The 23432-nt window shown below is 46.4% G+C and overlaps 1 protein-coding gene across 1 annotated transcript in view; it reads left to right on the forward strand.

Annotated features, from left to right (window-relative positions):
- Inpp5b (inositol polyphosphate-5-phosphatase B) overlaps positions 1 to 23432 on the forward strand; it is a 64540-nt gene that overhangs the window by 22508 nt on the left and 18600 nt on the right. Inside the window, exons 8-13 of the mRNA NM_001100755.1 lie at positions 15676 to 15781; positions 18924 to 19091; positions 20295 to 20396; positions 21831 to 21945; positions 22287 to 22403; positions 22966 to 23153. Of these exons, the coding sequence (NP_001094225.1) occupies positions 15676 to 15781; positions 18924 to 19091; positions 20295 to 20396; positions 21831 to 21945; positions 22287 to 22403; positions 22966 to 23153 (796 nt within the window). The remainder of the gene's footprint in view (positions 1 to 15675; positions 15782 to 18923; positions 19092 to 20294; positions 20397 to 21830; positions 21946 to 22286; positions 22404 to 22965; positions 23154 to 23432) is intronic.

Here is a 23432-nt window from a genome sequence, read left to right on the forward strand (position 1 = left end):
GGGCCCAGGGAATAGCTCAGTTCTTAAAGTTCTTTTGCATAAGCACAAGTTGGCTCTCTGGCATCCATTGTAGAGCTGGGTTGGTGCCATGCTCTTTTAATTCCAGTGCTGGGGAGGCACAGGGAGAAGGGTCCCTGGAGTTCACGGGACAGTCTGGTCTAATTCACAAGCGTCAGGTCATTGAGAGGTCCTGTCTCAGAAAGGACACTCATGAGCACCAACACACACAAAGTCTTCCTTTTTTTTTTTTTTTTTTTGTGCTTCCTAGATTATATGGATAAAGTCATGTGCATAGATGATGATAACAGACGGCAGTTAGAAGTGACATTGTCTAGGGGAGTGAAGAGGACTGAGGGGGTAGGGAGAAAGAAGAGGGGTGGGCACTGGGTGTGTGTGCTCAAAGGGCATCATATACATTCGTGGAAACAGCCTTAGGCAACAGTATAATATAATTAAAGTTGTCCTCTTGTCCTCTAAAGAAGAAAAATGGAAAGTCCAAGGTTTGTGTGGAGTTCAAAGTCTTACCATTTGGCTCAGAATGTGCCACAATTATTATTAGCAGTTGTGATTTATTAAGCAATGACTGTGATCTATGGACCCTAATAATGTCCTGTAAAAATTCTAGGAGCTAGGTGTGGTGGTATGTACTTGTAAGGTAGCAGAAGGATCAGGAATTCAAGGCCGTCCTCAACTCTGTAGTGAATTTGTAAGTTTGAGGCCAGTCTCCTGTCTACCATGAGACCCTATCTCAGACAGCAATAAGAAGAGTTCTGGAAGGAAATCTTCATTTTTATTTTGGGAACATGTCGAGGTTTGTTTGGTTTGGTTGTTTGAGACAGAGTTACTCTATGTAGCCCTGGCTGTCCTGGAACTCGATTTGTAGACCAGGATGGCTTTGAACTCACAGAGATCCCCCTGCTTCTGTCTCCCAAATCCTGGGATTAAAGGCATGTGCCACCACTGCCCAGCAAGTTTGTTTGTTTGTTTTTGTTTGTCTTAATCATCATGACAAAATTCCAGAGGAAAACAAAGTGGGCCAGGAGATGGTTCAGTGGTTGAGAACGCTTGCTGCTCTCATAGAGGACCTTAGTTCAGGTTTTAGCACTCATGTTGGGCAACCACCTGTAACTCCAGCTCTAGGAGACCCAATCCCTTCTGGCTGTTGAGGACACACATACATATGTGTGTGTGCACCGTGTATGCGCATGCGAGTACACACACACACACACACACACACACACACACACAAGAATTCATTTTAGCTCATCATGGCTTCAGATATTTAAGTTCATGGTTATCTGCCTTTGTTGCTCCCGCCCCCTTCTTTCTTCTTCTCTTTTTAAATTTCTTTTTTTTTTTTTTTTTCTTTTTTTCGGAGCTGGGGACTGAACCCAGGGCCTTGCATTTGCCCAACCCCTCTTTTTTTTTTTTTTTTGTCTTTTTTTTTTTTTTTTTTTAAGTACACTGTAGCTGTCTTCTGATACACCAGAGCTGTCTTCTGATACACCAGAAGAGGGCATTGGATCTCTTTACAGATGGTTGTGAGCCACCATGTGGTTGCTGGGAATTGAACTCATGACCTCTGGAAGAGCAGTCGGGTGCTCTTAACCACTGAGCCATCCCTCCAGCCCCCCCAACCCCTCTTTTTAAATTTCTGTTTACTTCAGACATCTGGTAAAGCAAAACCTTCCTACTGGAAGAACATAGTAAAGGAAAGGTGTTCACTGCCCGAATCCAGGAAGCAGAGAGGAAGGTTGGGGGAGAGAAGGAGAGAGAGAGAGGGCCTGGGGCAAGACGCACACTTATGCCAGAAGAGGGCATCTGATCTCTTGGAGATAGAGTGGTTGTGAGCTGTATCTGTACCGTGATCTTCTGCAAGATCCCAAAGTAGGTGCTGATAATTAAACCCGATTGTCTGTGCAGGAGCAGCAAGGCCTCTTAACAACTGAGCTATCTCTGCAGCCTGTAAGTCATCTAGTCCAGTACTCTGTATCAGGGCACACTATCAAGTGCAAGGGGTTAGTACTTATGGAGAAGAAGGAAAAGAGCAGAACAGAATGTCTGAGTGCCTGCTGCATACGGCCATTGCACTCTTTATTTTGAGACAGACTCATACTCTGTAGCCTGGTCTGGCCTGGAACACACTGTGACTTCAGGACTGGCTTTGGAGAATCCTCCTGCGTTAGTCTCCTTGAGCCGCCATGGCTATGCATTTGATCATCATTTGACTTCTTGGTCGCACTAGTACCACTTTACAAATGAGGAAAGAGATTGTCTTTTTCCTTTTTTTTTTTTTTTTTTTTTTTTTTTTCCGGAGCTGGGGACCGAACCCAGGGCTTTGCCCTTGCTAGGCAAGCGCTCTACCACTGAGCTAAATCCCCAACCCCGAGATTGTCTTTTGCTTGAGGTTTCACATGATGTAATGGATGGAGCCAGGAAAACACCCAGCTTTATTTATTCCAAAACCTGGGGTTTTCCTCTCATGTCTCTGAAAGTACCAGACAAGGCTCTCTGAATTTACAGAGACACCTACCGAAGGCTCGTGTGGGCGAGCAGAGCCTTGTGAATGGGAAGGCAGGAGTTGAGGCTGGGTTCTACAGGTGAGGTGGCCAGGAAGTAGGAGGGACTCCATGTCCTAGGAGTGGGTGCAGTGTGTGGGAACCGGTCTTTTTAGATTAAGATGTCTGGGTAATGGATTAATGAGGTAGAATAAAGCCAATATGCAAAGGGCTTTGGATGCCAGTTGAACCAGTTTTGGCCTCAACCTGCAGGCATCATTTGACCCTGAAAGTTTTGGAACAGAAAGATGAAATCAGAGTTTCTTGTGGCCAAGACCAGAGACGACATTGGACCAGGGGAGGTGGAAGGGTCTCTTAGGCTCTAGCGGTAGCAAATGAAGAGGCTCAGCAAATTGCAAAGCTGAGGTCAGAGGAATGGAGGCTGCTGCTGATGGCGCTGAGAGCTCGGGAAGAGAGCATAGGTGTGAGGTCACAGTTTTCCCTGGAACCTACCCAAGTTTAGAACATCCTGTGAGGACTCAGGAGACAGAGGAAGGCTGAGCTGAATGGCCCTGCGTACAGTGACCCAGAGGAGGCACCAGACCTGTACCTGTACCAATAGTTACGGTGGCTTACCAGCTATCGGTTTCCATAAAGTAAAATGAAAAACTGAGTTGCTCATTTGTCGTAGTCACATTTTAGGTGTTTGGTATATTTAACCGTCATGCTTTTGACAGGGCATCTGCCCACAAAAGTTCTTTTTTTTTCCCCTCTGAGTTGGGGTCTCACTATATAGCCCTGGCTGGCCCAGAGCTTGCTATGTAGATGAGGCTGGCTTTAAACTCAGAGCTCTACCTGCCTCTGCCTCCCAAGTGCTAGGAGTAAAGGTGTGTATAGGAATGTTCAATTTGTTTTTGTTTTTATATATATTCATGTGTGTGTGGATGGGGGGGGGGGGCTATGTCAGTGCGCCTTTGGAGGTCAGAGGACACTATGGAGTCAGCTTTCTCCGACATGTATATGGTTCTAAGGATTGAACTCAGGCATCAGGCTCGAGTGGCGAGCGCTTTACCCAGCTGAGCCATCTTACAGGCCCAGAACTAGGATGTTTTTTTTTTTTTTTTTTTAACATTGTTTTTTTTTTTGTTTGTTTGTTTGTTTTTTGGTTCTTTTTTTTTCAGAGCTGGGGACCGAACCCAGGGCCTTGTGCTTCCTAGGCAAGCGCTCTACCACTGAGCTAAATCCCCAACCCCAACTAGGATGTTTTGACTTGGGTCTAAGTATACATTTTTACTTTCATGCAAAAGTCCGGACTGTACGTGAGTGGTAGGCCTGGTGTCGAGAGTTTGAAAGTGGGACCTTGTCTCCTATCTTCGTCTTGTATTTTGGGAGTTGTTTGACTTATTTCTTTAGCTTACAGTTTTGGTAGCCCAAGGTCCAAGTTCGAGCAGCCCGTCCGTTCAGCAGGGTTTGGCAGTGTGTGAAGAAGAGGTCACACTGTGAAGCCAGAAGGACTCGAGGGCCAGGGTGGTTCTTTTTGTAGTGACTAGCCATTGAGGGAATGAACTGGTGTCTTTACAAGAACAGCCTTACTCCCTTCTGAGACTAGCATCCGCAGCTGACCCGGCCACCTCCAGGGCCCTCGACTTTTAGAAGTTCCATCACCGCTTGCCATTGCTAAATGAAGGGTAACTTTCCAGAGAAGCCTGTGGGCAAGCTTCATCCAAACCAGAGCTATCTGTCTGTGTTGCCTACAGACGGGCGCTGGCTTCTAAGTGCCTTGTACGTGAACATAGATTCACGGTCCTTTCTAGCACACGGCGATACAGCTGGCTGCACTCGGCAGCATCTTTGCTTCTTCGTCAGCAGTTCTGAACTCCCAGAAGCCTTGGGGGCTAGCAAGAATTTTTGTTTGGCTCAAGCTAGATTTGGCAGTGGAACTTCCTTTTACCAACATGAGTCTATTCATGGATTTATTTATCCAGCATTGCTATTCAGAAGTCACACTGTGTCTCAGCGTCTACTGGGATTGTTATCTTTTTTTTTTTTTTTAAAGATTTATTTATTTATTATATATAAGTACACTGTAGCTGTCTTCAGATAGACCAGAAGAGGGCATCTGATCTCTTTACAGGTGGTTGTGAGCCACCATGTGGTTGCTGGGAATTGAACTCAGGACCTCTGGAAGAGCAGTCGGGTGCTCTTAACCGCTGAGCCATCTCTCCAGCCCCCTGGGATTATTATCAAAATGGTGTAGGTGATGTCCTATCATTCTGAAGTGCCCTAAATTCTGAATTGCAATATACACTGGGCTCGGAGGTTTTGCAATCAGGCTCTGAGGTTCTGTGTTTGGCTATAAGAAGCCAGGCTAAGAAGCCTTAAAAGGCAACACTGTCTGTAAAGCAAGGTTTGTGTGGGAAGGTGGTGGTGGTGGTGGTTGTTTAAGATGTTAATGCAGAGTCAGAATTAAAGAGGAAGGAAGGTTGATAGATTGATTCCATACTTGTCCACACCCCAATCAAGTTGCAGTGGTTAGGACTAACCAACTAGGCTCTCAGTCGGAAGTGGCTTCAAGTGTAGGCATGGCAGGTAGTCATCAGGAATGCATTCAGAGATCAGCCCTAAGAGACGGCCCCAGTGAGGAGAAAACATTGTTTTCTTCAGTATTCTTTATCGACAGCCAGGTATGCACCACTTGTTATGGCAAGCCAGGGGCCACAGGAAAAAGAGTCCTCTGTCTCTCCAACTAAAGGCAAGACTCCTCAGACAGCTCAGCTAGTTAGGTCTCTGCCGTGATAAATAGCTTCACCGATGCAAGCTCAGGACCTGCGTGTGCTGGGATCCCAGAAGCCGGAAGCAGAGCCAGCAGGTTCGGCTAGCCTCGGCTGTACAGAAGACAAGAGTGCAGACAGTGACCCAAGTTCAGTTTCCAGCATAACACAGACAGCTCACTCCCACTTACAACTCCAGCTCCAGGGGATCAATACCCTCTTCTGGACTCCTCACACACCTGTGTACACACACACACACACACTTAAAAATAAAATAAATCATCTTGTCTAAAGAGATGTCTCAGCTGTTAAGAGTACTGGCTTCTCTTGGTTTCCTTTCTCAGGAACCACATGATATCCCGCAGCCATTTTGTACCCCATTTCTAGGGGATCTGACACCTTTTGGCCACTGCAGGAACCAGGCATACACACAATATGGTCAAATACTCATATACATAAAATAAATACCTTTTAAAATTTAAAAAATAAATCTTTAAAACTGAGCATGGTACATGCCTTTAACCTCAGCACTTGGGAGGCAGAGGTAGGCAGATCTTTGGAAGTTCAAGGCCAGCCTAGTCAACATTGTTAATTCTAGTACAGCCAGGGCTACATAGAATGACCCTGACTCAAAAACAAATAGCAAACAGATTAAAAAATAAAAATAAAAGAAAAAAAAAAACAAGCAAACCTCAAAGCTGGGCTGTAGGGATTGCTCAGTAGGTAAAGACATTTGCTGCTAAGATGACAACCTGAGTTCAATCGCTGAGACTCGCATGACTGAAGGAGAGAACCAGCTAACCAACTCCCACAAGTTATCCTCACCCCCAAACTCCTCCCCCACTTGGGCGCACACTCATAAACAAAGAACCAATTAAAAAGAGGACCAACAAACTGCCTAAGCAGATAAAGCACCTCTACCACCACCACCACCACCACCACCACCACCACCACCACCACCACCACCACCACCACCTCCACCAGCAGATACCTAAGGTATGGAGGAGGAGAAGCAGAATGAAGGAGGCTCTAGTAGAGGACTGGAGGCAGCTTTATGGAGGTGGTGGTTCTGAGCTGGGTTGTGAAGTGGAAAGGAGAGTGTAGTTTACAGACGCTGATAGAATTGGTGCATGGTCTTAGATACACACAGGGTCGGGGACAGAGGAAAGTAGTTTCATTGCCAGTGGGTTGAGGGCTTGGAGAGGCAGGAGTGAGGATGGGAAATGCGGCTGGAGAGACAGTCTGGGGTAACTTATAGAGGACTTTATGTGTTAAATACATAGAAGTTCAGGTTTTATTTCAAAGGTGACTTAAGTCACTGGGGGACTTAACACACAGGTGACGGGCTGAGAAGGATGATTTCTTCTAGCTGTTGACTGAATGGGTTGGAGGAGGGGAATGCAGGCATCAGCCTTGCAGAAGTCAAGGTTGAAGCTAAGGCATGGCAGTAGGGATGAAAAAGAGGGTTAAATATAAAATGTTTGAGAGAGCCTGGTGTGGCATATGCTGTTAATCCTAGCACTCCAGAGGCAGAGGCTGGCGTATCTCTGAATTGGAGGCCAACCTGGTCTACATATGGAGTTCAAGGCTAACCTTATCTTTGGCAAAGGAGACGGAAGGGAAGTGTGGTCAGAGGGCATCGTGGTGCTACGGAGGAGTAGATGCAGTAAGAGCTTCCCAATTGGCTTCCATGGTCGATGCCGGGAAGAAAACTTTCCAAGAACTGCTCACAGCTGGAAATTCCCCCAAACAGTGCCTTAAAGTTTCCATCCATAGTCACGAATGAAGACGGTCTCTCCCACCAAGAGGACGGGCAAGATGGAGCAGAGCAAGGCAGCTTCCTAGGAACACTGCCCATCTGTGGCGCAGAGCACAGATGTCCATCGTAGTCACAGCTCCTTAGGCTGAGAAGCTCAGGTCCCTCTGCCTATTACAAAGCCCCAGGAGCTGACAATGTTAGTGTCCCTGTGCTATAGATATCAAAAGGAAGACCTAAAGAAGGAAGTGACTTGTCATCACACAGGAAAACGGTGGTGGAGTTCCATTGAAGACCTTCAACTTCAGTTCCCAGGTACTCTCATTCCAAGCCCATAGTGTATGCCTGCTGCACTCCAGCGCCTTTCTACGTCTCAGGGAATTGCCCAGGGAGAGACAGCCCTGCTTCCCAAGGCTTATCTTTAGTGAGAGTGGCATCCAGTGTCTGGTATCCATGAGTGATTACAAGTCTTTTGTTGTTGTTTTGTGGGACAGCATCTCATGTAGCATCGACTGACCTTGAACTTGTTATGTAGTGGAGGATGACCCTGAACTTATCACTCCTTCTGCCTCCATTTGCTGAAAGCTGGTTCACTACACACAGTTTCCTGCAGAGCTAGGGTAGAACCCAGAGCACGAGCTCTCAGTGGAGTTACATCCCAAGCCTGTTTATAAATAGCACATGAACGCAGTGACTTCATATCAAATGATGGTCGTACTAACAGGTACTAAACCTTTTAGGTTTAGGTTTATTTAGGGTATGCGTGACTGTGGTATAGTTGTATGTGTGTACACACGCGTGCATGTGGATGCCAGAGGTAGAGATTGGGTATCTTTCTCAGTTGCTCTCTATCTTATTTTTCTTTGTTTCTTTGTTTCTTTCCTTCCTTCCTTATTTAGTTTTTTTGAGATGGGGGGGGGTCTCACTCGTGTAGCTTTGATTGCTCTGGATCTCATATAGATCAGGCTGGCCTCAAACTTGAGATCAGCCTGCCTCTGCTCCTAAGTGCTGGGATTAAAGGTGTGCCACATGCAGCTCTTTTATTTTTAAATTTTTGTCATTATTAGTTTGTGGGTACACAGAGCGAGTGCATGTGTGTGGATGTCAGAGAACAACTTTGTGGAGTTCGTTCTTTCCCTCCATCTTTCCTGGGGAAGCAGGGATAGAATTCAGATTTACATTGTCCGGTAGTAAGTGTCCTTACCCACTGAACCATCTCCCCAGCCTTCTCCACCCATTTTTTGCCATAGGTTCTTACTGAACCTGCAGCTCACAGTTGGGCTAAGCTGGATGGTGGTAAGCTCTAACTCCAGGGACCCGCCTGTCGCTGTCTCACATCCACTCCCAGTGCTGACACTAGGGTTACAGAAGAGTATAGCATAGTGCTGAACGTGGGTGCCGGGGATCTGAACTCGGGTCCACGTGCTTGCTTGGCTGCACTTTACTAACAGAGCCATCTCCCCAGTGCCCAAGAGAAAACTCTTTTAAAAGTTAGATGTGTTACTCAAACTTTTCTGAAGCCTCCTGGGAGGGTATTGACAGGGACATGGTGAGAGTTGTCCGTTTTCACTGAGAACACAGCTCTGTTGAACACCAGGTTTAACAGTAGGGGGTGCTGCTTTCCTTGTGATCTTGTGATTAAAGGCAGGCCAGCGGGGTGAGTAAGCCTCATATCCAGGGGTTGGGGATTTAACTCAGTGGTAGAGTGCTTGCTACCCAAGGCCCTGGGTTCGGTCCCCAGCTCCGAAAAAAAAGAAAAGAAAAAAAAAAATAGCCTCGCATCCAAATGCTTGGAACCTGAAGGGTCTGCTTATGCATAGTAAGATATCATGGATGGTGCCCACATGTAAAGGTGCCATTTGTACAGTTTGTACATACAGGCAGAAGTATATGTTTATCGGAACGTGTGTGTATGTGAGTACATGTTTGTGCGTGAGTGTAGGTGCATGCATGAAGTAATGTTTCATGGTGTGGAGTTTTCCGTTTGTGAGCACCATGTCAGCATTCAGGAATTTTGGGACTCACCATGGCAACACAGGTTTGCAATCCCAGTGCATAGGAGGCTGAGGACGAAGGAGCGCTGGATATTTGAGGTCAGACTGTGATAAATGTTGAGATCCTGTCTCAAAAGACAAAAAATGAGGGGTGGTGAAGAGAAGGAGGAGGTGGGGGTGGGTTTCAAAGGTTGAGGGCTCGCTATTCTTGCAGAGGACAGGGTTTGGTTCCCGGCGTCTGTGTTGGACACATTTTGGATTCAGTGTCCTCTTCTGGCCTTCATGTGCACCCACACTCACGCACACACGCCCAGACACAGACTCACAGGCAAACACAGGAGAAAAAGTAAAATAAGCCTTTAATACAAGTGTATGTGTGCGCATATTTTGTTCCTGAGGAGTTGAACCCAGGGCTTCATACATGCTAGGCAAGTGCCCTACTACCAAGCTATAGACCCTCAGCCCTTTCATCTGTTTTTTTTTTTTTTTTTTTTTTTTTGGTTCTTTTTTTTCCGGAGCTGGGGACCGAACCCAGGGCCTTGCGCTTCCTAGGTAAGCGCTCTACCACTGAGCTAAATCCCCAGCCCCCTTTCATCTGTTTTTAATCAAGTAATCAATTCATTTTTTAAATGGGTCACTCTGTAGCTCAGGTTGATCTTGAATTCAGGGCAGTCCTCCCACCTGGTCCTCCAAGTGCGGGAATTCTGAGTGTACTCCACCACTTCTAGACAGAACTTCTGGTAGTTTTGGTTGTTGTTTTCAGTTTTTGAGACAAGGTCTCCCTATTATGTACCTCTGACTGGCCTGGAACTCTCTGCTGCGTATTTTCTGACCTAGAAGTAAAGCGACAGGGAGGGTGAAGTGGGCGAACACGCTCCCTTCAAAGCCTGGTGACCTGAGTTTGATCCAGGACACACATGGTGGAAGGAGAAAGTAACTCTTTCAGTTGCCCTCTGACAAGTGAATGGTGGCGTGTATGTGTGCCCTCCTCCCCTATGGAAATAAATGCATATTTTGACAGTAGGTGCTGTGAGCTGAGGAAATTTAGGAGTTTCTAGATTGAAAGAAGAGGGATATTTGAGCACCTGTGGGGAGCAGGGTCTGCCACAGTGTCCAAATGAATTTCCAACGTCTGAGCCCAGGCTTCGATGGAAGGAGGAGTTAGCAGTGTGGGTGTCAGGAGGAAGTGAATCCCAGACAGAGGGAGCAGTAAGAGCAAAGCCCTGGGCATGGCAATGATCTTGACACCAAAGAAGGAAGGATGGCAAGGCCAGGATGTGTGAGGCCCAGAGGCTTCAGAGGCCCAGGGCAGGGCCTTCTCAACTCTTGCTTCTGAGGGTGAGGTTTATTCTCAGTGTAATGGGAAGCTATTCGAAAAATTTTAGCAGAGAAGTGACCTCATCTTGGTACTTTAAGGTTTGCTACGGCTACTTTATGGGAAACCGACAATAGGCCTTATGTAAGCAAGCACGCAGACAGGAAGCTGCTGCTGTAGTCTTGTGAGAACTCCTGGCCGTGGTTTCGAAGGCAGAACTTGCTTCACCTGTCAGTGAATTAAATGCGTGTGAACGAGGAAAGGTCTTGGTGTGGTTTGTTTGCTTGTTTTAGGTCAGTTCTAAATAGCTCAGGCTATCTTCCCACAGCAGTGGTCTCCAAATACCAAGACTATAGGTATGCCCCATCCTGCTAGTCGGAGCCCTAAGTTCTTTTATTGTCTTGTTTTGTCAGCTGTACACCATAGCCCAGGCTGGTCTCATTTGAGGTAATTCTTCTGCCTCAGCCTCCCCAGCACTGAGATTACAGGCATATGCTGTAAGACAGCTGAAGTGTACTCGCATACATAAAATAAATATGTGCCCAGTATTTGTGAGATCCTTGCTCTGATCAGCTGGTTGAATGCTGGGACCATTTACTGGGATGCAGAAGGTGAAGCCAGGACATGGGAGAAGGAACTAGATGGAAATCAGATGAAAGGTATAGAACAGAAATGCAAATCTGAGACTCTGTTTAGTTGTTATGTGTGTGCCATGAGGCAAATTTTATTTTCATTAATCATATAGTTTTCCATAGCATCCCAGGGCAAACTGGAGGAGTCTGACTGGGGGCTTCCTAAAGGCCCAGAGTACCTGGGCTCACAGTGGAGCTTGTGGTTTTTGGATTTTCTCCGGATTCTTGAATGATGTAAATAGAGACTTTTTTTTAAAAAAAGATTTATTTATTTTATGTATGCGAGTACATTGTATAGTACATATTTATTTATGTATGCGAGTATAGCTGTCTTTAGACACCAGAAGAGGGCACCAGATCCCATTACAGATGGTCGTGAACTACTGGGAATTGAACTCAGGACCTCTGGAAGAGCAGCCAGTTAGTTCTCTTAACCACTGAGCCATCTCTCCAGCCTGTAGATAGAGACTCTTAAGGTGTTTAGAAAACTTCACTCTGCTTTTCCTAGTGGATGGCCTCCTTGGTGGGCAGGACACTCTTCTGAATCTCTGTTTTAATTTTATTTTTTATCTGTCTTTGAGGCAGGATCTTTAGCCTTAGCCCTGCTTGTCCTGAAACTCAGTATATTGACCTGGTAGGCCTTGAACTCGTAGAGATCTGTCTACCTCTTTTTGTTTGTTTCTTTTTGTTTTTTCAAGAAAGGGCTTCCCTGTATAGCCCTGGCTGTCCTGGAACTTGATATGTAGACCAGGCTGGCCTCTGCCTCCCAAGTGCTGGGACTAAAGACATGCACCACCACATTTGGCTAAAACAAAAATTTTTGAAGCTGGCTATGGTGATGCGTTCTTTACTCCTCGTACCTGGGAATCAGGGGCAAGTGGATCCTTATGGGTTTGAGGCCACGAGGGAAACTGTCTCAGTACACAGGTGGAACCGGAGGACAATTAGGAGGGGATAATTCTCTTTTCTTTCTCTATGTGGGTCCCTATGGGGATTGAACGCAGATTGTCAGCTTGGTGTCAAGAGCCTTTACCTACTGAGCCTTCTCACTGGACAGTGTAGCTCCATTTTTCTAGGCAAGGTCTTATTGAAGCTGATAGTTTCTCTGTGTTCAACTTGTCTGCCATTTTCTTTTTCTTTTTTCTATTTTTCGGAGCTGGGGACTGAACCCAGGGCCTTGCGCTTGCTAGGCAAGCGCTCCACCACTGAGCTAAATCCCCAACCCCTTGTCTGCCATTTTCTTAAGACAAGCCACGGAGTCTCACTCCTGGCCTGGCTTCCTTGTGCTCCCACTCACATTTATGAAGCAAGAGGCCCATGTGGAGGTGCTGGAGAGATGGCTTAGAGATTAAGAGCACTTGTTGCTCTTGCAGAGGACCTAGGTTCCGTATCCAGCACCCACATGGTGGCTCACAGCCATCCTGTAACTCTAGTTCCAGGGGATCTGTGCTGTCTTCTAATCTCCTCTGGCACCGGGCACACAGGTGGTGCACATACATACATGTAGGCAAGACCATCACGTACATAAATGAATAAATCAGGGAAAGAGAGACAGACAGACCGTGACTGACGGATCCATGTGTGCATGTATGTGAGTACACTAGGGCTAGGGAGATGGCTCAGTGGCTAAGAGCGTTTAAATCCCCAGCAGTCACTTAGAAAATAAAGAAAGGGGTTGGGGATTTAGCTCAGTGGTAGAGCGCTTGCCTAGGAAGCGCAAGGCCCTGGGTTCAGTCCCCAGCTCCGAAAAAAAGAATAGAAAAAAAAAAAAAGAAAATAAAGAAAAATTGAACTCCAAGGGCAAATGAATGAGGTTAGGAGCTGAGCAAGAGAACAGATAGGGAAGAGGTGCTTCGCTTTGGATCTTGCTAGGGCATGGGGTGGCAAAAGGGAGGACTGGCTTCCCAAACAAAGGAAGCAGTGAGACCCATCAGGTATCTACTGAAGGAGGTGAACGTGTACGATGCTGCCGGCTGTGCTAACTGGGCTGCATTTGGCCGTCCACATGCTTATCAGTTACCATAAGCAGCAGTTCATGGAAAATTAGAGACGAGGCTGGGCCCTAGAAGCCTGAGAGGAAGTTTGGGGCAGAAGATTGAAAAGACACAGGACAAGAGCAGAGGCTGGACAGAGATGAAGCTTTTTGTGGGGTTTTCGCCTCAGCTCCCAATTCTAAAATCTTGTATATTTTAGAACTTATTTTTTTCCCTTTGAGTCAGCGTTTCTCTGTGTAGCCCTGGCTGTCCTGGAACTCGCTTTGTAGGCCAGGCTGGCCATGAACTCAAGGGTCCACCTGTCTTTGCCGCCTGAGTGCTGGGATTAAATCGTGTGCCCCGTTTCTGTCAGAACAGCTTTACTTTTCTGTGAAAACAGTACAGAAAAAATGTCCTCACCACACATCAGTTTCCTGCATCACTGTTTTGCACTATTGATGACACATTTGTTAACAGTATGAGATCTGTGTAGATGGATGATGATATTTTATGTATGTGAGTGCACTGTCGCTGTCTTCAGCCACACCAGAAGAGGGCATCAGATCCCATTACAGATGGTTGTGAGACACCATGTGGTTGCTGGGAATTAAACTCAGGACCTCTGGAAGAGCAGTCAGTGCTCTTAACCACTGAGCCATCTCTCCAGCTCCAACAGATTATTATTAACCAAAGCGCACACTCAGATTTCCTTGGACTTTTACCCATAGTCCTGTCCAGGACCCCCATGACACTGAACTCTCATGTGTCCCCTTAGTTTCCTCTGATCTGTGGCAGTTTCTCAGTCTTGCCTTGCTTTCGATGACCTTTGGTGACAGCTCTCAGGACTACTTCTTTTTGTCCTTAAACAGGGACTCTGCAGGGGGGCAGGGAGCAGTCTGTCCGGCAGGGATGTAGGTCATCAACGTGACTTATCACAGTTGAACCTTGACCACTTAGCCGAGGAAGTGCCTGTCACATTTCTGTTCCACAGAGCTTTGGTTTTCCTTCTTTGCCGGCTTCATGGATTGGAAGGAAGTCACTCCGCACAGTTCACCCTAAGGAGTAGGGAGTTAGCTTCCTCTGTGAAAGAAAAGCTGCTACGTGAGTTATTTGGAATTCTCTTTGGGAGATTTATGTCTTCTCATTTGTTTTATCATCCCTTGATGATGATGGTGATGATGGTGGTGATGATGATGGTGATGATGATGGTGGTGGTGGTGGTGGTAGTGATGATGATGATAATGATTTTACATATTTTTAGCACTTTCCTATTTTCTAGCACTGTCAGGTACTTAAAGCTTACTTTCTGTGTTTCCTTTCTCAATCCTTAAATAGCAGTGCTTCTCAGGAGCCCACTATTGGAAGACAGTATTAGAACCTAAGGTCTCACATCAGGCATGCATGCTGCTCTTGTGTATTTTTGGTTCTCAGAGGACAGCAAAGGACTGTGTGTGGGGAGGGGGCCTGGGGATGGGGCACAAGTTTGTCCTTTGAGAAACGGTCTCATGTGTCCTACACTCAAATTCACTGTGTAGTTGAGAGTGACTTTGAACTTCTGGCCTCCCAGCCTCTATCTCCCTAACGGCAGGGTTGTTCTAAAAGACCACACACAGTCTACATGGTGCTGGGGAACTGAACCCAGGGCTTCATGCATGCTACACAAGCATTCTTGCAATTGAACAACATCGACATCCCTGTGTGAGTTTTAATTTAATGTTAATCATGTGTGTATGTGTGAGTATGTGACTCGTGTTTGTAGGGGACCTGGGAGGCCAGCGGCATAGCTGACGTTGGAGTTGCGGGTGGTTCTTTCTATATCCATAGCCACATGGCTCTTTCTAGCTCTCTTTCTTTGCTCGTCTGAACTCTCCTGTTTCAGTAGTGGGTCGCTTGGCTTACGTCACTCACCACCCCTTTCCTCGGTGCTCATGTGCAGTGGTTCCACAGAGGCTCATCTGTGCCCATCTTAACCGCAGTCGGAACTGGAGCACTGTGCATGTGGTTTCCCATTTGCCCCTAGGTTTACAAACTGGCTACTCATCTTTAGAGTTTTGTGGTTCACACTTTCCTTCCCTCCATCAGTGTAGTTGGATGCCTTTGTCACTTTCTCTATTCTACTCTAAGAGTCCCTGAGGTTGTTAAGTGATTCCCTTTATTTTTGATGGCGTTTGGAATCAAATCCAGGGCCTTGCACATCTTGCAAAGCATTCTGCCACTCAGTGGCATCCCCAACCCCTTAAGTTTTTGTTGTTTTTGTTTACTTTGTTTTTTGAATCTGGGTCTCACTGTGTAGCTCCAGCTGGTCTGGAACTCACTAAGTAGACCAGGCTAGCTTAGAGCTCACAAAGATCTGCCTGCCTTTGTGTTCCAAGTGCTGAGATTAAAGGCCTGTAGGTTGCCCTAGGGTTTTTGAGATTGGGTTTCATCATGTATTAGAGGTTGGCCTTGATGTGTACATGCAGATTCAGGTGAATGTGGAGGACACAGTTGTGTGTCTTCTGCAGTTGATGTCTGTAATCTGTGTTCCTAGCAGAGGGTGGAGTAGCTAAAACGGCTTTGTTTTCAGTGGCAAACCGTTCTTCGGTTGAACTACTGTTCCAGCTCCGTACATGTGACACTGCACAGTGTGGGCCTTTGCAGAGTTTCCAAGCAGGATGCACACTGCCAGGGACTTCTCAGCTATCATCCGAGAAGTGTGCTGTACTCAAACACACTACTTTATTTCCGTCTCTTTAGGTGGTTATAACGTTGACAGCTCGAGGCCAAATGGGAGAGGCCTGCTGCCTTTGGACCAAAGCTCTGGGGCCAGGTGTCCGGATAAACCAGAAAACTCTCTCACAAGGTAATGCAGCCCTCCCTCTGTTCATATCTCGTCCTAGTGAGACAGCCTTCATTAGAGGATCAGCCCCACCGTGTATACGTTATTTTAGGTAGCTGAAGCCTAAGATCTGTTCTAATGTATGGACACGGCAGACCTACTGTGTTTGCCAAGCTGCAGGCTCTCACAGGACTGCTGTGTGCATCAAAGTTTCATGCTTCACTGTTTTATGGCTAGGTCACAAGGAATTACATAAGGGGTGGAGACTCATCTCAGCAGTTAAGAGCACTGGCTGCCTTGACAGAAGACTCAAGGTTTCTTCCCAGTGGCCACATGGCTCCAGGGGATCTGATGCTCTTGTCTGGGAATTGCACTCCTGTGTGTGGACCCTTATGGACACACACATACTTAAAAACAATAAAATCAATCTTAAAAAAAAAAAAGGAAATGGGACTGCATAGGTTGGGTAGAGAAGATGGTTCAGTAGATAAAGTATTGACTCACAAACTTGAGGACCTAAGTTCAGTTCAGATGCCAAAAGCGCAGGTTAATTTTTCTTTTTTTAACATAAGGCAATAGCCAGGAACCCCTCTAGAACTTGAAAGCGCTCTAAGTCTGGTGTAGAGATTTAGAAAATGATCTGAAGAGGTACTTTGGCTGTGTGGAGCATTAGGTGTGCAATTGGGAGAACCAGATCTACATCCCAACACCCAAGTAACAGGAGAGCTGTTCAGCGGACACATGTTTGTAAACCATGTGCCAGGATTGGAGGATGAGGTCCTGAGGTATGGGACGGAAGGATCATTGGGACTTTCTGGCTTCTACCTTAGCTTTGCAGACAGGAGCCTCAGGTTCAGGGAAAAGGCTATTCTGATCTGACTGAAGGCTAGGCAGAGTGATGATGGAGGAGACACACACACACACAGACACACACACACACACACACACACACACACAGACACACACACACAGAGAGAGAGAGAGAGAGAGAGAGAGAGAGAGAGAGAGAGAGAGAGGGAGGGAGGAGGGGGTGGTGGTGGGGAAGAGGATGGAGAAATCATTAAACTTGGCGTAGAGGCAGGTGGATAACTGTGAATTCAAGGACAGCTAGGTCTACACACTGAGTTCCAGGCCATTCCTCCACCCAGCAAAACCCTGTTTAAAGCAAACAAACAAAAATATATGAGACTGAACATGTCTGATTTTACCTCACATTCTTTTCATACCTTTTGCCTTGAAAAGCTTATTGTTCTTCATTCACTCCTTCCTCTCCATGCATAATTGCATTCAGTGATTCTTTTCTGTCTCATGCCCTCAGGTTAGAAGCGGGCACCAAATACCCTGGCACTGGAGTCACAGATGGCTGTGAGCTACTGTGTCGGGGCTGGGAACTGAGCCTGGTTTTTCCACAAGAGCAACAAGTGCTCTTCACCACTGAACCATCTCTCCAGTCACCCTCCCCTACATCTCACTGTGTAGCCCTGGCTAGCCTAGAGTTTGATACATAGATAAGGATGGCCCTGCCTCTGCCTCCCTAGTACTGAGATTAACATGTGCCACTGGTGGCGGTTTAAATAAAAATGGCCCCTATAGGCACATAGGGAGTGGCTATTAGGACCTACGGCCCTGTTGGAGTAGGTGTGGTGTCATTGGAAGAAGTGTGTCACCAGGGATGGGCTTTAAGGTCTCAGATGCTCAGGCTTGGGCAGTGTGTCACTGTCTCTTCCTGCTGCCTCCAGATCTGGCTGTAGAACTCATAGTTACTTCTCGGCACCATGTCTGCCTGCATACTGCCATGCTGCCTGCCACGATGAAGATGGACTGAACCTCTGAAGCCAGGCCCAATTAAATGTTTGCCTTTATTAGAGCTGCCATGTCATAGTGTCTCTTCACAGCAATAAAATCCTAACTAAGGCAGTCATCATGCTATATAGTCTTACATAACCTTGATATGTAAATAACCGTGGTCCTTAGTTCTGTTGCTGTACAGAGACACCACGATCACAGCAACTCTTATAAAAGAGAGCATTTAATTGGGGTTACATACAGTTTCAGAGAATAAGTCTACTATCACTATATATACAGCATATATGCAGTATATAGTATATATGTGTGTGTATACACACACACACACACACACACACACACACACACACACACACACATTATATACACAACATGGTGGCATGCAGGCTCACACTGAGGCCGTTCTTGAGAGCTGCATCCTGATCCATAGGAATAGGAAGCTGGTATGGGCTTTTGAAATGTCAAAGCCACCTCCAATGAAATATTTCCTCCAATAAGGCCACACCTTCTAATCCTTCTAAACCTTCTGATAGGTCATTCCTTGGGAGCTATGCATTCAAATATATGAGCCTGTGGGGCCATTATTCAAACCACCATACCTGCCTTAGTCAGTGCTGGGAATGGTTTTAAGAGCCTTAGATAGTTTAGTCCATTAAGCCATCTTCAACAAGTTTCTTGGGTTGTAATGTAGGACCCTGGGAGGTGAATATGCTATATTCTTCTTACATTACCTCTTGAATAATTTATATCCTGACTACAACGACTACATAACAATGCAACCTAGATTTCCATTGCCTTTTATTTTTACTTACTCCAGGGAGTACAGAGGACCTTGAGTCTTGTTCTGTGAGGCCACAAAGATGCAGGAAGAACTCTCACACCTGAGTTCTAGCCACTCCACAGCCTCCAGCGGGACGAGAGAATTTTTGTAGTGCTGGGGGTTAAACCCAGGACCTTGTGCCTACATATCAAGTGCTCTGCCTACTGAGCTACGTCCCTTCCTTTTTTTCTCTTTTTTTTTTTTGGTTCTTTTTTTTTCGGAGCTGGGGACCGAACCCAGGGCCTTGTGCTTCCTAGGTAAGCGCTCTACCACTGAGCTAAATCCCCAGCCCCATCCTTTTTTTCTCTTAAGGTGACCTTTGTGACCTAAGATTCTATGAATATAGAAAAATCACTAGACCAATTATACCGTATAATTGACATATCAGTTTACTTACTCTCTCATTTGTTGTTAGCAAATAAGTTTAACTTGACCTCTTTCATTCTGTGATACAGGTGGTAATGTGTGGGAACATCTAGTTTTATATTCCTTTTCCATACTGTACTCAAAATCTGCTTAAAATGCTTTTATTTTTTCCAGACAGAATAGATCGAAGGCTGAAATTACTGACATGGTTCGCTCCTCCACGATCACGGTATCGGACAAGGCTCACATTTTATCCATGCAGAAGTTCGGGCTGCGAGACACAATGGTGAGGTCACACCTCCTGCAGAAGGAAGGGGAGTATACCTACATCCAGAACTTCAGGTAGCTAACTAGGTCTCCACAGTTTTATTTCCTTTGAGACAGAGTGTCTCTGTGTGGTTCTGGCTGGCCTGGGACTCATTCTGTAGACCAGGCTGGCCTCAAACTCTTGGAGATCTGCCGGCCTCAGCTTATGGAGTGCTAGGATTAAAAGTGTGCATCGACGGTTTTTCAAGGCAAAATGATGTCTCTGGAATGTCAGCATCTGCCTCACATACCTTGGATTCAGAAATTGATTCTATTTGATGTTGTTCCTTCGCAAAAAGTATTATTACATTTACTTCTTAGGGGGTGTGTCGGGTAGGGCATCGGGTATCCCAGCTTGGTCTAGAACGTAAAGGATAAAGGCATCCTCTTGTCTCAGCTGTGTAAATGCCAGGGGTTACAGATACGTGCTACTGTGCCCCACTCCTGGTTACTCTTCCTTTTGGATGTGAGTGCGTCAGGCTCTGTGGCTGATGAGCTGCAGTGAGTGGTACAGCTTGGCCCTATTCACGGGGCTGCTAAGGACAGAGCAAAGGGCAGTGCCGAGCCTCAAGTCTCTGCCTGGTATCTATGCCTTGAAGAAAATCATTGAGGTTTAGTGATCTTGTTAGCTGGGCTCACTGAACGTTAAACGAATTAGGCTTTCAGAGCTCTGGAACTTTAAAAACCATTGTGTTGGGACTATAAGGTAAATATCGTTTCTAGGCATGTGGCGAACAAATGACCTCTGACCACTTTGCATTGTTTTTCTTTCAGTAGCACCTGGGGCAGGCGTATGGTGCCTTATGTCTTCACGGTGGCTATTTAAGGGAAGGAGGAGGAATGTTCAGAGAAGCCTGGCTTGCTTGTTCTACTTACCTACCCACCTACCTACTCACCTACCCACCCACCTACCTATCTACCTACCTATCAAGCTGTCAAGCTATTTAATTGAGACAGTCTCTCACTAGGTAGCCATGGTTGCTGTAAACTCAGTATGCAGCCCAAACTGGTCTCGAACTCACAGCATTCCTCCTGCCTCACTGTCACAAATGCTGGGACTGTAAGTACGTGCCATCACACCTGGGTCAGGGAAGACCTTTATCATTTGCAGCTACCTTGGTGCCGTAGTCATTGGTCTAGGTTAAATAGGACATTTCTTATATCTCAAAATGCCATTCCACAGAGACTGAACCCTGACTTTCTGTTTCTGAATCACTAATTGAGCCTCTTTGGTAACAGGTTTTTTGTGGGAACATACAATGTGAACGGACAGTCCCCCAAAGAATGCCTCCGGCCCTGGCTGAGCTCCGACACCAAGGCCCCAGATGTGTACTGTGTAGGGTAAGTGCTTCTCTTTCATTCTTCTAGCTCCTTAGAATAGAGAGCCATGCTGAGGGAACAGACATGAGCTGAGCTGAGTCTTTGTGGCAGGGAAGGAACTGAAACATGAGCTTAGCTCAGAGACAGCTGTGTGTCTAGTCAGTGTTATTCCTGATACACAGAGGTCTGGCCACGTCCTGTGCTTGGTATTTAAATGCTGATATGAACTTAGTTAGTATAACCTTCTGTTAGAAATTGGTGTGTCGTTACTTGACATTCAACACAGTTTTCGTCACAAAGCAAAGAGTATTTCTGCCAGGAAAGGAAGGTTCACTAAAGTCTCATCGGTTAGTCAGTTTTATATATGCGCATATGTGTGCATGTACATTCGTGAGTGTGGAAGCCATTGGTTACTCCCCAGGAATAAGAGAGACAGACAAATAGGGTCTCTGTCTCTAGTCTGGCTGCGGCTCTGCCTGTTTCTGCCTCTCAGAACTGGATGTGGATCACCGTGCTTGGCCTGTGTGTGTGTATGTATTTGTTTGTTTGTTTGTTTGTTTTTACATGGATTCTGGGGATCATACTCAGGTCCTTGTGTTTGTAAGGCAAACACTTTGCTGACTGGGTCATCTTCCCAGTCCCTTGCTTTACAGTTTGAGAAAAAGTCTATGTAGTAATGGTTGGCTTAGAACTTGCTATGTGGGCCAGGCTGGCCCTCCTGCCTCTGCATCCAAGTGCTGGCATTATGGTGTGAACCATCGCGCCTGGCTTGCTTTTTGTTTGTTTGTTTGTTTTTTTTTTTTTTTTTTTTTTTTTTTTTGTTCTTTTTTTTTTTTTTTCGGAGCTGGGGACCGAACCCAGGGCTTTGCGCTTCCTAGGTAAGCGCTCTACCACTGAGCTAAATCCCCAGCCCCGCTGGCTTGCTTTTTATTTCTTTGTTTTTTGCAATGCTGTGGATTAAACACAGGGCACTAAAGTGTGAGAGACAAGTGCTTTCCTACTGAGCCCACACTCAGCCCAGGCATTAATTTCTCCACATTCTCCTTGCATGACAGTCATGAGTACAGCTGGTGGCAGTGGGAGTGGTTAAAGAAGCCTGAATGACTTAGGGGAAAGAGCTAAACTGTGGGGTTTCTATAGATCAAACCAAACCAAAGAAAAGATGGACCTAGATTCCAACTTGAACTTACTACATAGTCTTTGTTGACCTAATGAATATGGGTATACAATGGGGGTGGAGGGGTGTTCTAATTAGTCTAGTGGTTAGGTTCTGGAGAAGAAATGAGCACATGGTTAGAGAAACACCTAGTAAACTTTCTGTTCTCTGGTTCTGTTTACTTTTATCTTTCTGAGGTCCTGCTGTTAAGCATGAAAGCTAGGACCGTGCACCTGAGTGTTCGGGATGTGTTACCTAAATGTCGCCTTCCTCTGCTTCATTGGTCGGCTCTCCAACAGGTTCCAGGAACTCGATCTGAGTAAGGAGGCCTTCTTCTTTCATGATACCCCAAAGGAGGAGGAGTGGTTTAAGGCTGTGTCAGAAAGCCTTCACCCAGATGCCAAGTACGCAAAGGTAAGTGAGGGGCCTGCAAGTCTGAGATAAATGTTCAGTGAACAGTTGTCTGTGCGTGTGCGTGTGTGTGTACCTTCAGTGTAAGCCATATCTGTTCAACCCCACAGAGCTCCAGAGGGGCCTGTCTGAGTGGAACGACTCGAGATCTTGACACTTGTAGGTGGGTTAGGGTATCATGTACCATGCTCAGTGAGTGGAACAGACTCCCTTGTGCCTCGGCCTGGAGGAGGTTGTGTGTCAGTGGCTCAGCCAGCTCTCCCACCACACTTCCCCTGAGGAATTCTGGCTTTCAACTTCTATCTGCGGCAGCCATCACGTGAGACTTGGGCTCTGTGTTCCAGGTGAAGCTCATCCGGCTGGTTGGGATTATGTTGCTGTTGTATGTCAAACAGGAGCACGCAGCCTATATCTCAGAGGTGGAAGCTGAGACTGTGGGGACAGGAATCATGGGAAGGATGGTGAGTACTTGGTAATATCCTACAGCACATTGAGGACCTTGACCCCTAATGTGTTATTCACTCAGCTTCTTGTGATGCAGAAGCCATACAAGCCCACGTAGGATGCTGCTGTTGCAGGGCGAGCTGGACCCTCAAGCAGGGATGGAGTGAACAGATAGCTGAAAAATCCAGCCAGTGGATGTCTTCATCCTGGTAGCTAGTGCCAGACCTTCTGCTTGATCCAAGTATACTATGTAGTATGCTACGGAAACTGTTTTGGCCACCAAGGAAAGCCAAGTCCCATAGTTTTGCAATTTCCTCTTCTTCTTGAGGCTTCTGGGGGTCCTGTCCCCTGTAGGAGCTGAGCTGAACGTGCAGTGGTTCACCAGGGATACAGACAAAAGAACAGAAGGTTGAGAAAGGCAGAGCTCTAGCCTGAGTTTTTAACAGAGATGGTTGGTCATTTTGCTCGGAGATTTGTATTCTTCTCTATAAGATACAGAAAATAACCACTCTGAAGACAAAGACAAGATATCCCGAAAGTCTGAAGGTTTAAATGACTGAGGGGGAATCCTTTCAATAGGGGAACAAAGGAGGAGTGGCCATCAGGTTCCAGCTGCACAACACCAGCATCTGCGTTGTCAATTCCCACCTGGCAGCCCACACAGAGGAGTACGAGAGGAGGAACCAGGACTATAGAGACATTTGTTCTCGAATGCAGTTCTCTCAGGTGGACCCGAGCCTCCCCCCTCTCACCATTAGCAAGCACGAGTGAGTCTGAGTTTCTTTCCTCCTCAGTCCCTGCCTGTGACTGCCAGGCTGGGTTCTCCATTGTGCCGCGGATTCAAATGCTGGAGGCTGGGTGTCTGCCAGGTCTTACTTGTTTCTTGGAAATTCTTGGCTTCCTAAATGATCATCTGGAAGACCTTTAGAACCATTACCAAGCATCCCTTGTCCCTGCAGAGATAGGATTTATTTGCCTAGAAATCTGTCTTGATTGAGCACCAGGGGCAAACATCTTAGGCACAGTTTGGAGCCCTGTTTCCGGTT

The sequence above is a fragment of the Rattus norvegicus genome, chromosome 5 (assembly GCF_036323735.1).
Source record: "Rattus norvegicus strain BN/NHsdMcwi chromosome 5, GRCr8, whole genome shotgun sequence".
Classification (NCBI taxonomy): domain Eukaryota; kingdom Metazoa; phylum Chordata; class Mammalia; order Rodentia; family Muridae; genus Rattus; species Rattus norvegicus.